At 44.5% G+C, this 14,524-nt stretch overlaps 1 protein-coding gene across 1 annotated transcript in view; it reads right to left on the reverse strand.

Annotated features, from left to right (window-relative positions):
* Positions 1-8,673: 8,673 nt before the first annotated feature.
* LOC149371434 (RNA helicase Mov10l1-like) overlaps positions 8,674-14,524 on the reverse strand; it is a 67,870-nt gene continuing 62,019 nt past the window's right edge. The window contains exons 16-19 of the mRNA XM_089565669.1: positions 14,163-14,327; positions 12,048-12,264; positions 11,417-11,557; positions 8,674-9,020 (exon numbers count right to left, since the gene is read on the reverse strand). Of these exons, the coding sequence (XP_089421795.1) occupies positions 8,928-9,020; positions 11,417-11,557; positions 12,048-12,264; positions 14,163-14,327 (616 nt within the window). The 3' untranslated portion in view covers positions 8,674-8,927. The remainder of the gene's footprint in view (positions 9,021-11,416; positions 11,558-12,047; positions 12,265-14,162; positions 14,328-14,524) is intronic.

Raw genomic sequence — 14,524 nt, forward strand, 5'->3', positions numbered from 1 at the left:
TCACTTTCGGTTGGACTGCCCAGTTGGTTCGCTAGCTGGTCAAATTGTGTAAAGGTAGAGTTGATTCCTCTGTTGCCAAGTGGCTAGTCTGCTAGCCAGGTAATAGAGTAAGTGTCTTGCTCCAAATGAACAGTCCATAGCATATTGCAAATTAGCCAGCAGGAAGGTTCAACTCGGTGCTCCGGTTGGTTAAAGATGCACGACTGGAATCAGAATATTGCTCTCTATGAACGCAAAACTGGGAAGTAATGAGGTCTTTGTAAAAAGATATGAGCTGCTTTATCGCACTAACTTAATCATCTGAAATATCACTGCGGGCATGAATCAATGAAATAACTTTGTTCAACAGACAAGCGCCACTGGCTCCAGCAGCAGTGTCTCATGAATGGGGTACATAAGTTACATAAGTTGCAGCAAAAGTATGTTCTGCGCATATATATTGACTGTGTCTGTGTTCCTTCTGTGTGATATTGCAGGCTTGTTTGTTTTCATAATGGCGGTTCAACAGCACAAACACACACAGACCAAGAAAGAGACGACACACAAACCAGCGCTGGTTTGTGTGTCTTGTCTCTTTCTTGGTGGATTTTCTCCCAGTATATATATATATATATATATATATATAATTTTTCAGATGAGTTGCCATAGGATCACCAGGCCAATTTCTGATGACAGTACTTTGCTGAATATTACAGATGCTTGCACACAAGACTATCAAGTAAGCGTGTTTTACTGTGTCGTTTCGATGTAGGCACCCATGTATAAACATAGTCGTGTACAGCTTATAATGGCTGTGTACCCTTTGCTTTAAAGATGTAAAAATGGAAGCCGTACTTTTTTATACCCTTTGCTCTAAAGATGTAAAAATAAAAACAGTGCTTTTTTACACATGTGCCCTTTACTCTAGAGAAGTAAAGAAGCAAACAGTGGTCTTTTACTGATAATATGTACCCTTTGATTTAAAGATGCAAACAACGCTGTACATTTGCTACCACTGATTAATAACAGCAGGCGAGTGCAGCATGCATTTTGATCAGACATCATAGTTCCCAGAAAAAGTATTATTGACATGCCGGCAGTTTGCCTTTCGAGCATACCTGGCATATCTATAGTGAACTAGCATTTACATCCATGCCCCACATACAGCGCAAGAAAGGGGTTGTGGTGAAAGTAGATGTGTTCAAGTAGATCCGTTCAACACTTCTGTGAACCATGGTCTCTGGAGAGCTATACCAAATGCCAGTACCTTAAGCATGTGCACACATGTACACGATAAAACACTCCTTATGAGCAACTGCTACTTCAGTTCGGGTTAACAGTCAACAGACATTCAGATAAGCAGAGCTATGCGTGCTAGGGCCAATTTATTACCAGACAGATTGGCAAATTAGAAACCAGTAACAATACTCATTCTCCACAACTGTTTATATACAGTGACGCCTCATTTAGACAGTTCAGAACATTGCAGTATTGCTCCGTAAATAACTTTTTCATTACATAGTATCAGCACTGTGCTATGAAGGTTAATTCCATCTAATTTATTGCATCTCTATGTGAAATGTGCAATAAGAAAATAAGCTCACAAAATTAATGGTGAGCACGAACATTCAAATTTTGGCAAGTTCCGGAATGGAATTGGCTCGATTTGATTTACACTGCACTTTTGCTGCTCGAAGTGCCGCCATTTTTTTTTATTAAAAAAATGCAAATTCTGCTACCAATTTGAACTAATGGTAGGAATAATAAGAGTAATTACTCATTAGCATCACCATCCATCGAAGTGCAACCGTATTACCAAAAAAAAAAAAAGAAAAGTGTACTACTGCTTCTACAGAAACTTCACAGCTGAAGGATAATTTCTCCTGGTCTAGAGGTTGACTCTGGACCATCACGTGTCCTGTGCAGTTGGCAGATGGCAGGGCAAAGCCATATCAGTGAACCTCATTAACATCCCCCAAGCACAGCCAAATGGTTACATGGAAAGCTGTACAGCGTTCGTAGAAACTTGGAAGACTTACCTTAAACTTCACAAAAACGTCAAAATCAAAGCTATACAGCTATTATAGCCTTGCTTTGTAGCCACACAAATGCACTTTGGTCGATGCCAATTGCCTTACTACAAATTTAAATCACCTTGGGGTCTTTCATAAACACATAGCTCATGGTGAAATAGTTCACTTTACAGGCTCTTGAACTCGCCAACATTTTTTTTCACTCGTGCATACAATCGCACGCACCCAACAGAAACATGCAGCGTACCTGAACAAGCTTATGCAACCAAAAACATGCCGCTGATTTCAACTTGGTCGCTTAGTGCTTGCATACCTGAAATGATGTGCAGCACCATCCAACATGCCGTAAGATGGTTGGTTCACAGGGTTTTAACGTAGTTAAACAGAGCAGACGTATGAAAGCATGTGTTTAGCCCGACTATGCTCATGGTTTTGTGTTGCGGGCTTGTCGGCACGTCTGGAGACTATATTACACTCTGGTTAAGCTCCGATCGCGGTTAAGCTGATCTGATCTGCTCGCACATGAAGATGACAACGTGCAATGCACAGCGAGTGTGTGTTGAGAGGCACAATTGGCTGCGGCAATAGCATAGTGCTCTCATGCAGCGTCCAGTCATGGCAATATATATTTCATTTATTTATTAAAGGTCAAGGCTTCAGCGGTAGCCCAGCTTTTACAGCTTCGGTCATGACGTAAAGCTTTTACTATAAAAATTTTAACTTGTGAGGTTTGATGTCCCAAAGCGACGCACAATACCGGAATACCGTAATAAGGAATACCGCAGTTGTTGAGATGCGGAATATTTTTAGACCACCTGGGGTTCTTAACGTGTGCCGACATCGCATATCACACAGGCACCTTTTGCACTTCACCTTTTGAAACGTGGCTTTACATAGGTTTTGGCAGATGCTAGCCAGGTGAAAGAGAAGCTCACATTCCCAACTGGATTACTGAACTGAAAATTTTACCTTTCCAGTTGGAAACCTCCAATTCCAGATGGATTATTGAACTACAAATCATGTCCAGCTGGAAGTTTTTTTCCAGCGGAAAAACCCCTGAAGAAAGTCTGCAGAGTCTGCACTTTTATCAGTACATGTGAAAATGCAGTGCACCGGTGCTTTCTTTATGATAACTTTTACCTAACACATTTTTACAGTGTGAGCTATTAGCTCATTCAAGAGTTTTGCGCTGCCATCGTCCACAGCACAGAGCTTTCTCGTCACGCACGTGGTTCCGTTGTACTTAAGTGCGGGCAAAAAAGCACAGTGTGTAAGTGCACGCGTGTGCACGTGCCAGCAATCAAACCAGCAGCGAACACATGCGGCACAGCTGTTCAAACTGGCGAGGGGGTCGACGAACAGGTGCTGGACAGCTGACCAGAAGACGCGGGACACCAGTGAGTGCCCTTTGAAGAGCACCAGATTCCACCACCATCCCGAAACGGGACCCGCGGGTTGTAGAGTGAGGGAGTTTGGCGCGATAGTCGTGTGTTTTCAGGACCTCTCAAGGGCCGTTGCCTTCCCTGAGTGAATTAAGCATCTGCGGGCGGAGCAGCAATGAACTGTTCACTGAGTGAGGAGGCCCCCAGGAGAGAGGAGCCAATGAGAAGACGTGGCTGACGCAGGGAGAAAAAGAACAAACATGGGTGCCCGTGTTCAGAAAGACTACTTTCTGCTAGAAGATTCATTCGAATGCACTGTGGTTTGGGTAGCCAGCTTCTTGTAATCAGAAGCGACGTTCTCCTGGTGACGAGTCAGCGTGCAATTGTGTGTGAGCACTCAGCCAGACTTCCATCAAACAAACTGACTACAGAATTCTTCATGCATGGCCCTAATGCGGCTTGATAATTGTGAACTTGTCTCCATTACACAGGCACGATCTTCCGTCTGAGGCAATATGACAGTATCCTTGACTGACAATAAGATTAACACAGTTTAAACCAAGACGTTTAGCATATAACAACACTTAGGTAATCCCACAGCCAACACTACATTAAAATAAATAAAACTCTTAATACCAAATGGGTCTATGAAAAATTCTTTGCTCTCACACCCCAGCAAATGCTCAAAATCTGCATTACACGCCCATAACTGCCCTGCGAGTTTAGAAATCTCCATATTTTGGACATGTGATGGGAGGGTGTTTGGGAGAAAAAGTTTAAGACAGAAGCTTCATGAAGCCTTGGAGACAGCATAAAACACTCAGGGGCGGCGGAATGCTGAGTGAGCTGCCCAAGCTGAAGCCCAGAGCTGTTTCCGCTCTATATACGATATGTTCCTTTCCACTGTGTTCTATATATAGTGCAGCTCTGCGCTCAAAAGTCTCATTACCGAGAAACGTAATCTTCAGCCAATGCGCGCTTGCCTTATGGCAGCAATGTAACAGTGTCAATAGATGCAATGAAATCGATACCCACCTGTAAAGTGGTGCAACCAAACCACTTTGGTGCGAGAACAGTGTGCCACAAATTGTAGAGGTAAGACTTTTTCATGGGCTAGTTGGCTCATGATCTTTGAAATAGGTGCATGCTTAAGGTATAAACGACAGGACACTTTCACCCCTGTAATGTTGTTAAAGCCCTTTCTCTGTCAGAACTTGTAGAGGATGCAGTTTAGTGAGGCACTGTGCAAGGGATGATCCTGCTCCTTGTTTTGCCAAAGCTGCTGCTTCTTGCCAGTTTCACGGAAGCCCTAGTTGTGTTCCACCAGCAATGAGCTCCAGCAAAAAGTGCACATAGTACCGGCCACTAGAGAGTCTAGTAAACACTTTTCAGTGTCTGGTAGAAACAGTGTAAAAATGAAATTCCTTGCTCAACATTTTGAGCAACTTATTCTTTCATGATGGCACTCAGTAAGCTCACTAGACATATTTGCATGACGCTGTAACAATACTTTCTCTACAGGGCATACTCAAGGAAGGATGTGATGTTCAAACGGTGAAAAGCTCGTAAAAAGTTGAATTTTTAGAAAACAGCAGATTCGGAATCTACATGGCCTTTTCAATCCCACCCCAAAAAAATAAGTACCAAAGTGACCCTAAAAAATGGTTTTGTGACCGTGGGTAGCAAAAAGCCTGACTGAAATCTCCACAAAAGTTACCTATTTCCGAGCACGATACCTCGGCTTCTGCACATCCGCTCGCGAGAAGTTCAATATCACTGGAAAGTTTGCTTCATCAGAGTTCTCACATTAGAACGACACGTCTGCAATAAAAAATAAGTGCAAAAACTCTAAAAATGCAGCAGCCTCTACAAAGCAACTGCCATGAGAGACCATGCTTGTCCAACTTCAGTGACAGTTTTCCTAAAGTGTTTTTTGACCAGACTGCCCTGTTAGCAGAAAGCGCAGCACGATAATAGTTTGACGGATTTCGGCGAGGTTTACTGTGTTGTATTTCTCGACAAATTCTCTATGCAGTGACATTCCCGCATTTCTGAATTACTTTGATTTTTTTACTCTGCAACTAGTTTAACACGACGATAATCAGTGCATTATACAAGCATGGACATGACGTTCTGCGTAAACAAAAAGAGAGGTTGATGAAAATATTTGGAGAAAGTCACTCCATCAATCATTCCTTTGGCTAAAAGTTCAGAGAAATTTTAGGCTCCTACCATGTTTTGTCATGACAAGCTTTCTGCCAGTTCGGTAGAGCATGAAGCACAAAAATTTTATCATGTGCAAATTGACAGTACAAGATTAATTTGTACTATATCATTTAGTGCACTTCCCAATAAATGTGCCAAACTTCATCCCTTTACGGCAAAAAAAAAATTTCACCTCCGAAACTCCCCCTTCAAATAAAAGAACATGTGGCACTGTTCAATAAACTACATTTCCTTTGCGAAGTTCTGTGGAAAAGGATGCTTTCAATTTAGCTGTGCTTGAAGGTATTTGAGTCAAAATATGACACTTGTACACCCATATAACAAAAACTGGAATAATATAAACTGGTTTGGTTTATGGGGTTTAACGTCCCAAAGCGACTAAGGCTATGAGAGACGCCGTAGTGAAGGGCTCCGGAAATTTCGACCACCTGGGGATCTTTAACGTGCACTGACATCGCACAGTACACGGGCCTCTATAATTTCTCCTCCAAAGAAATTCTAGCCGCCGCGGCCGGGATCGAACCCGCGTCTTTCGGGTCAGCAGCCGAGCACCGTAACCGCTAAGCCACCGCGGCGGCGAATAATATAAACTGTAAATTTTAAGGCTTAATGTTCCAAAGCGACATGCTGCAGTGGTGAGCTCTGAATTAATTTAAACCACCTGGTGGTCCTTAACATATACCGACTATACAAAGCCTGAGGGCACGTTTTGCATTTCACCTCCATCAAACTGTGGCCGCTGCTGCCGAGATTGGCCCTGGGTCCTCCGGCTTAGTAACTGAGCACCCTCAACACTATATAAAAAATGTAAATTTATTAGCAAGCAGATAAAATTGCATACAAAAATACAAATGTACAGATGGAATTTTATACATGGAAGAGAGTCCTTACACTAAGTCCACCTAAATGAACTGCAGCTGCCACTGGTATGAAGATATGAAGAAAATTCAATGACATTTGCATGGTTCCACACAGTTTGCACAGCAAGTAACCGTGAAGGTAAAATGCAATATTCAATTGCAGAGACTACGCATTTACCCTGAAATGCATACCTCATCGACTAGATTTTTCAAACTTTCAGCAACCAAGAAATGGTCGCACAATTGAAATTTGACCATAAAAACACAATCACTTCATTCGGAAAGTTTGCTTAAAAAAACAATCATTTTGTGTCACGTTCCGCATGCAAGCCATCAGCTTGCATTCAACTGGTTACCTTTTGTCATGTCCACACAGAACATGTCTGCACCACAGTGCACACCATCAGTGCCAAAATGTATTATGTCAGTGAAAAGCACGATACAGTAAACCCTCATTAACTCTCGCACCTCAAAATATCGGTTAAAGTTATTCATTTTGTAAGCTACAAAACATGCCATTCAGTTGTCATCGCTTATCAGGAGGGTTTTTTATAATGAAATCCAGATATCTCGAAACTTGGCCTACAAAAATGTGAAAAATGAGGCCATTAGCAAGCAGTCTACATGCCCTCAAAGCTAGCGCACCACAATGCATGCCTTTTAGCCACTGCTCAGTGCTACACTTGATTCTGGCCACACCATACTCCAGGCAAGGCAACGGCAGAGAACGCTTCCCAAAACGATGAAGGCTGTGCAGACAAACAGGAATAAGTGGGAAGTGAACCCCCCCCCCCCCCCCCCCCCCCCCCCCCCCCCCCCCCCCCCTTGCATCCCACATAAAGCATTGTTGTTCTCTTGTTCCATCCATGATGGACGCAGCTTCTGTCAAGCTTACCTATAAAATCGCGTGCTCTTTATCGTACACCATCTCAAAACCTCATTACCTCGAGTAACAAGGAGGCATACAAATTGCCCCGACTATCCAAGCCAATCTGTCTGCACACTGAATCCTTTCGAATATACCATATAAACGCATGTAAGGGCCGCACCCGTGTATAGGCCGCACCCCGTTTTCCAAAGGAAATGTTTAAAAAAAAATAAATCCGTGTAAGGGCCGCACCCGAACTTTCCACGACCCATGGCCTCCGTGATCAGCTCCGGCTGCCAGCAAAAGTGCGCTTGATCCCGGAGGCCACCCACGCGCACAGGAGCTTCCAAGTGCCGTCCATGGATGGCGCCCGAGGCCGCGGTCATCATCGTCATCATCGTAAACTTTTTTCTCCACCGCAACCTCCCGTCATCCACATCCACATCAGCATCGCCAGCTCCAGGAGCTCCAGCCTTTTGTTGTTTTTGTGGCGTGTTAGCGCGCTCGCTGTAGTTGTGGTGGTTGTAGCTTTCGCGTGCTGCCGCCGAGCTTTGCAGTTTTAGCACGATGGGCAAGCACCTTAATAGCTACACAGCTGGGAGTTAGCTCCCGAACACGAAAGCATGCGGCGGGCTGGAAATTCGATGTGGCCGAGTAGTGCGTCTTATGATGGTGCAACCTGATGCATTGAGAAACACAAGCTGCAAAAAGCCCGCTTTCCGAGGCAAGCCGTGCGAGTTTCCCGAAATGGAAGAAGAGCTGCTCTCTTGTGTCACGGATGTGCGAAACAATGGCTATGCATTGAAGTGCTGCGTGGCTTCTTTTGGAATGAGCGTGCACCAGAGCACAGCACCAGCTCAGAGTCGAAATACTCGGCGAGTGACGATTGGACGCAGAATAAACGCCGCTCATTCCCTGATAGGCGAGTTTTTACTTAAAAAAAAATTGTTTTTCTCAAATCGCGTGTATGGGCCGTACCCCGAAAATTGGCCCTCAAATCTGGAAAAAAAAGTGCGGCCCTTACACGCGTTTATACGGTAAGCATAGCGCCTTTTGCGTTGGCAAAAAGTACGCTGACTGTGGCAGTGATACTTGCTTGCACTTAATTCAGTCCAACAAAAAAAGCAAAGCAAAAAAATATCAGTTGTAAATGTGTACAGGCTCTTACAAGGATGAAGACTCAACAAAACCCAAAAGGTACTAGTACAAGCCCACATAATCGGAGCCTGAAAAAGCAGTTTGGAAATTGTTCCGCAAAATCCACACGGCATAAACAAATGAGACTGAGACATTGAAGAAATTCTGAAACAAGAGAGGTCATGAGGCAGTGTCAAAACTAATAAAATTGTTATTCAGTTCAAGGAAAGGAAAATACGTAAGGCCTATTTGTGATCGACATTATTTCATTTATATTCACATATTTACATCTATTATTTATATACGTTATGATCTATGCATAAATTAGATGATAACTATATGAGATGTAGCCATAGAGCTGTATGTTGTTTATACATATGTCGGCTGTATGTCAGGCACTTATCCTCCGTCCTAACCTATTACTGGTCCCTTTGACAGAGGCCTAGTGGGGCAGTGGCACCACTAGATCAGCCGTCAGGCCATTGCAGGTCTTGTGTGCCCTGCAGTAGTCTATAAGAGACTTCCAGTTGGTGTCCTGAAAAAAAAAAAAAAAGTAAAAAATACTAAGTCCATACAGTGAGCTCAGATGAAAAACAAAGAAGGAGCAACACTGGCCGCGCTCGAAAACACATGCAAGTTACCAAATGGTTATGTCTCATCAAAAACGCAAGCAATTTCAAGAACACTAATCAGTAGTTTTTTTTGTCCTTTCTTCCACTCTAAAATCAAACAGTGATTAAAACACATGGCTGTAAGAGCTGGTGGTGCCATGCTGAAATAATCCCACAGCCACACAAGATGTCCTCTGTGTTGTGCATAAGCAGGCTAGGTGAGAGGCAGTCCCACCCTAACGAATGTAAACCATCAGCAGAGTGATATGTAGATATCCATTTAATGTATACTGGATGTTCCCAATTCTTTTAGCCTCAAAGAGCTCTCACTTGCCTTCCGAAAATGCTGAGGAATCACGCAAGAGCATGCAAATGCACAGGCCCTCCACAGCTGACCAAATTCAACTCGTAGTGGCTCGCTGTAGCGTGAAAAGCTACAGCTAGGTGGAAGCGAATATTCGATACTTCGAACAGTTTGCGAATACAGTTGAACCCAATTATATTGAACTCTGTTAGATCGAATAATTTTGGAGCAATGCAAAGCTACAACGTACATGTGTAGAAAAATGGACCACTACATCATACAAAAAAATTCAGGGGGCACTTTGGCTCTCTAAAGTGCTGCAAGGCGAAAGCCTTTCCTTGCGCACTGGTTTGCGTTGATTTCTTTTTTAATTAATTTTTATTTTTAATTTTTTTATTGTTTTTTATTTTTCCGTCAGGGAAGGGAGGAAGATGGGAGTGAACGAAGACACTTTATTCACTAGACGACCCTTTGTTCATTCCAAACCATCGAGCTGGCATGGAGGAGTGGTTAGCATGCTCGTCTCGCACTCCGGAGACCCTGGTTCGATTCCCCAACTTGTCCAATTTCCTACTCGATTTCATTTATTTATTTATTTTGCTTGGAGAATCACTATACCATCCCTTTAATTGGTTGCATGATTACTAGCCAAAGTACAATTGGCCTCGTTTGAAATTCGCGCACTGTGACGTCACGACCATTTCGACCAAATGAAAAGCGCGGCATTTCTGTCGACAACTCCTGCTTACAACGATGAGGCATTAAAGGCTTCTGCCTTAAAATCAGTCGTCACATCGAATAGATCAAACTTCGGGATATATACCGGGTGACTTAAGAAGCTTGCTTTTCCTCAAAACATCTCCGGAGGTTAGCTTCCCCGCAGGTCTTATCGAACTTCAGACAACTCCGGGCGACTCAAGAAGCTGGCTTTCCCTCAGTACACCTCCAGAGATTTCTGCACGGAGCTGCGGGTGCTATGGTGCTATGTAGCACGCGCAGACTAATAATGACACATTTTCCATGATGTTATCCAAAGAACTGTAAAGAAGGAATTAGTCTACAAAATAAAGTTTATTACTATTACCACTACTTGATTATCCCTTTCTTATTTATTGCCTTTCTTATTTAATTGTAGATTATGCTGATGATGGTTGAAAACAAAATTTGTTTGTGCAATATCTGTTTCTTTTTGTAACTGTGTTTTGTACAAGTGATTATCACGTACTGATATACGAATTATTGAGAAATACTCGGTTTGACTTGCCCCAATTTTTAAAGCACAGCTCTTAAACTGTTTTAAAATTGGTGTTTCTTTAATTGTGTTCTTGCACTGAGCGAGTGAACGACGAGCACAGTACAGGATGAAAGAGAGCGAACGAAGAGCGTGACGAAGGATGAAAGACTGCGATAGCGTGAAAACAAGCTCCGCGGCAGGGACCTGAGAAGTTGTCAGTAGTGTGTGCTGCTGCTGTCCGATCGCCTAAAGAGAGGCTCAGTGGTGGTGGATAGCTGTGCACGCTGCCCAAGCCAAAACCCACAGCCACCTCTGTTCAGCACTGCATGTTCTGAATATGGCTGCCTATGATTCAAGTACTGCAGTAGCTGTGCTCAAAAACTGCATTACCGAGTAGCGTAATCGTCAGCTAATTTTTTGTTATTCATATTTACTTTGTAACCAAAAATCTGATATTCGCACACATCTAGTTACATCATGGTCAATCCGAAAATAATGCGGGTAAGAGAAAACGTGGGTGTTGAGGCACGCATGGATTTTGGTGCTCGGGGATTCAAGCACCCCAAGGAGCACAAAGGTTCCCTAAAACTCAGTTTGAGAACCCCTGGTTTTTACCCTCGAATGCAAGAAGGGCAATCATTTCTGGTACAAGACGTCGGGAGACCTGAACGTGAATATCCACGGTTGATTGGATCGTAACCGCACGTTATAGTCACACACCAGGGGGCACAACATTCCGACTGCTTTCACATAGCTAAGATTGACAGCGGACAAGTCCTCACCAGGGTGAGCACGTCGGGGTTGCCCACGACCACCAGCATGGAACTGGCTCGGCTGATGGCGACATTAAAGCGCCTGGGGCAGAAGATGAAGTCCAGGCCTCGACCGCCACCATCTCCAGACATGGCCTCACTCCCTCGCACCTAAAGGCAGAAGAGCAGAAAAGTGCCTAAGCAACCCCTTTCAGTGGAAGCATGAAACTATTTTACAGTAGCAATAACCACCATCAACAGCAGTTATAAAAACGACAACAGGTAGTAGTGAAAGCATGGAGGGGTTACTGATTCATGTGGAATGTGGGATTTAACGGCCAGGATTCAATCCATTGTCCTTGAAGCCAGCGGCTGAACCACACAGCAACCACATCGGTGGGTGCACTAACCCAGTTTGTGCCCTTGTCCAAAAAACATGTTAGAATGCACTCCAGAATTAAGCAAAATGGAGCTAAGAATGGAATGCTCAAAGAAGGGTTACTAACAATAAGAAAAGACAGATGCAACTGCAGCTATGCAACTCCAAAAGCCCGATGGCAGCGTGTATAAATTAAATGCAATAATCTCTGCCCTAATCGCAGCGCAAGGAAGCCAGCGATTGTGGAGACACTGCTTAGAATGCAAGAGCTGTGGTGCCAACCGTCGAGACGATGATGAGAGTGCGCTCCTGTCCCTGGAACTCCTCGGCCGAGCCCAGCTTGCAGGGGGGCAGGTCGAGGGAGTTCATGAGGCAGCGCAGCTTCTGCGCCTGCTTGCGGTAGGGGGTCACCACGCCCACCTGCTCGGGCAGCAGGCCCCAGGGCCCAAACGCACGCTGCAGGTACCGCGTCACCTGCACCACCTCCGATGGGTTGAACCTGGGCAGAAAACACCCAGCAGTCAACAGACAAACGCCTGTGCATACCTCACTATGCAATCAACTCTCGATAACCTGAACTCAAAGGGGACCAAAAATTCATTGTAGTGCGAGCAGTTTTATGAAGCCAACCATGAGCCATCGCATGGATGAGGTCCGTCCAAGGTCACTGATCGAAGCGGCCAGGAGAGAGAGAGATGAGAGACAAGAGAGGAGCAGTAATGGCAGAAAGAAGGGAAGAAGTATGGGGAGAAAATGAAGGGATGCTGTCGCGAGCAGAGAGAGAAAGAACAGAAAGACCACTGGCCAACAGGGAAAGCGACTCCACTTCAGAAGCGAAAGTGTCCAGTGAGAGAGCTCCGCCAAGATTCCCGTAACAGGCAGCCTGGCCAGGGAAACCAATAAAAACAACTGAAAAGAAAAACTGCACAGGGATGGTGCAGCAGCTGCCATGCCACGGTGCTACGAGTGATGCAGAGGATGCTCGTCGCGCTGCTGTAAGGCCTCCGTCACCCATCTTCATTCCATTGCCTGGCACAGGGTGGCGCAGAGCATGCAGTGTGTACGCCTAGCAGGTGTCGTGGAGTCTAGCTTAAAAGCAGCAGTCAGAGACCCGACATATAGGTCTCAGACCCAGCAAGTACGCCGGCACCTCATGTAGGTCAATTCCCTCAATTTCCAACCGCAACTTTGGCAGAAAGTTGACACAGCTTCAACGAGTTTGACAAAGCTTCAACTCACTCTTTTTTTTTTATGTAATGGACTTGTGTGTTAGAAAAATACAACACGATACTGAAAATGGCTTCTGTTCAAACTTTTTTGTCTGCCAGAACTGTGTGCCAGAAGCACTAAAAATGTTTGCTTTGAAATTATGCTGAGAAAATTACTATTCGCTTTGAATTCATTTCAAACCAAAAAAAAAAAGCACTAATCAGAGACCCCCAGTGACCTGAACAGATCATCTGCCAAACTTATGTTAGGCCAGCTACTATGCTAGGCTGGTGCCAAACTAAAAGGTCTTGATTGCAGATGTTGCTCTTATATAACATCTTCAAAAAACAAACAAACAAAAAAGTGGAATGGTACATTAGGCTCTGCACCCATGCATAAGCAATATTGCCACCGTCCGACCAATCAGTGGCGCCGTACCGCGGCCGAACTGTTTAAGCAGGGACTTGCCAAGCCTTGGGCATTCGAGGTGATCGAAGATCGTCGTCTTCCTCGCTCGAGCTGCCTGCTGGCTGGCACGCCCACCTCGTCTAATTAAAACCTGGGCTATTTCTTCACCCGTTTGTCGGTGACAATATGCTTATCTACCCAGAAAATCTACACTTAGTCAACGGTGTTTACCGTAAACTGCTGAGAAAGAGCAATCATGTTTGTGCCCAACAAATATACCGCAGTTGAACCTCGTTATAACAAAAATGTTTACACCGAAATAATGGATATAATGAAGAAATGACTATTCCTCTTAGAAGCTCGGTCAACACGGGTTATAACGAAACTACAGATATAACAAGTAATCGCTGGGCCCCTTAAGCTTCGTTACAACGAGGTTCAACTATTCTTTTCACTGCAGATCACACATCAACAGCAGATCAGGGGTCTCCTCGACAGTCAGCCTTCCTTGTAATGAAAGGTTGGCAAAAATGTTGGAGAAAAAAATGAATAGGAAAAGGTTGGAGACATCAATTGGAGGTGGCCCACCTAGGTTGTTTCTATGGGGATTTTTCACTCGCAGCGCCACCGCCGGATTTTCTGCCTTGAGGCTATCGTATTAGCAATATTATTAAGTTGTGCGTCAGCTCTGATAATCAAACGTGACTGCATGCACAGCTGAGAAAGCAAGTGGCCAGACAGTGGCGTCAAGGCATCAGCCTACATCCCTCATTCACTCACCATGAAGGGCACGAGCCTTCCCTCAGGGCGCATCCGCGCACCCCGTGAAAGAACACTGGGAAGTCTGGCAGGTTCCACCGGTCCCGAACGCCCACGCAGCTCAGAAGCTGACCGTCGTAGAATAGCCTGGAGTACGGCTCCAGCAGTGTCTGCACACAACGGTAGCTGCAGGGAAAAAGAGTGCAACCCAGCTAAAGACACTCAACTCTGGGACAAGAAAAAAAACTCACAAAATGGATCTAAAGGACCAGCACAGTCATTCCAGAGCTGCCAAACTACACAACAGAGACTCTGCAGTAGAACCTCAAAGGCAACCTCATGGGTATGCTAAAAATATAAGCACACATCAACGGAAATTTCTA

Source organism: Amblyomma mixtum, chromosome 1 (genome assembly GCF_055824585.1).
Source record: "Amblyomma mixtum isolate Tamu chromosome 1, ASM5582458v1, whole genome shotgun sequence".
NCBI classification, from domain to species: domain Eukaryota; kingdom Metazoa; phylum Arthropoda; class Arachnida; order Ixodida; family Ixodidae; genus Amblyomma; species Amblyomma mixtum.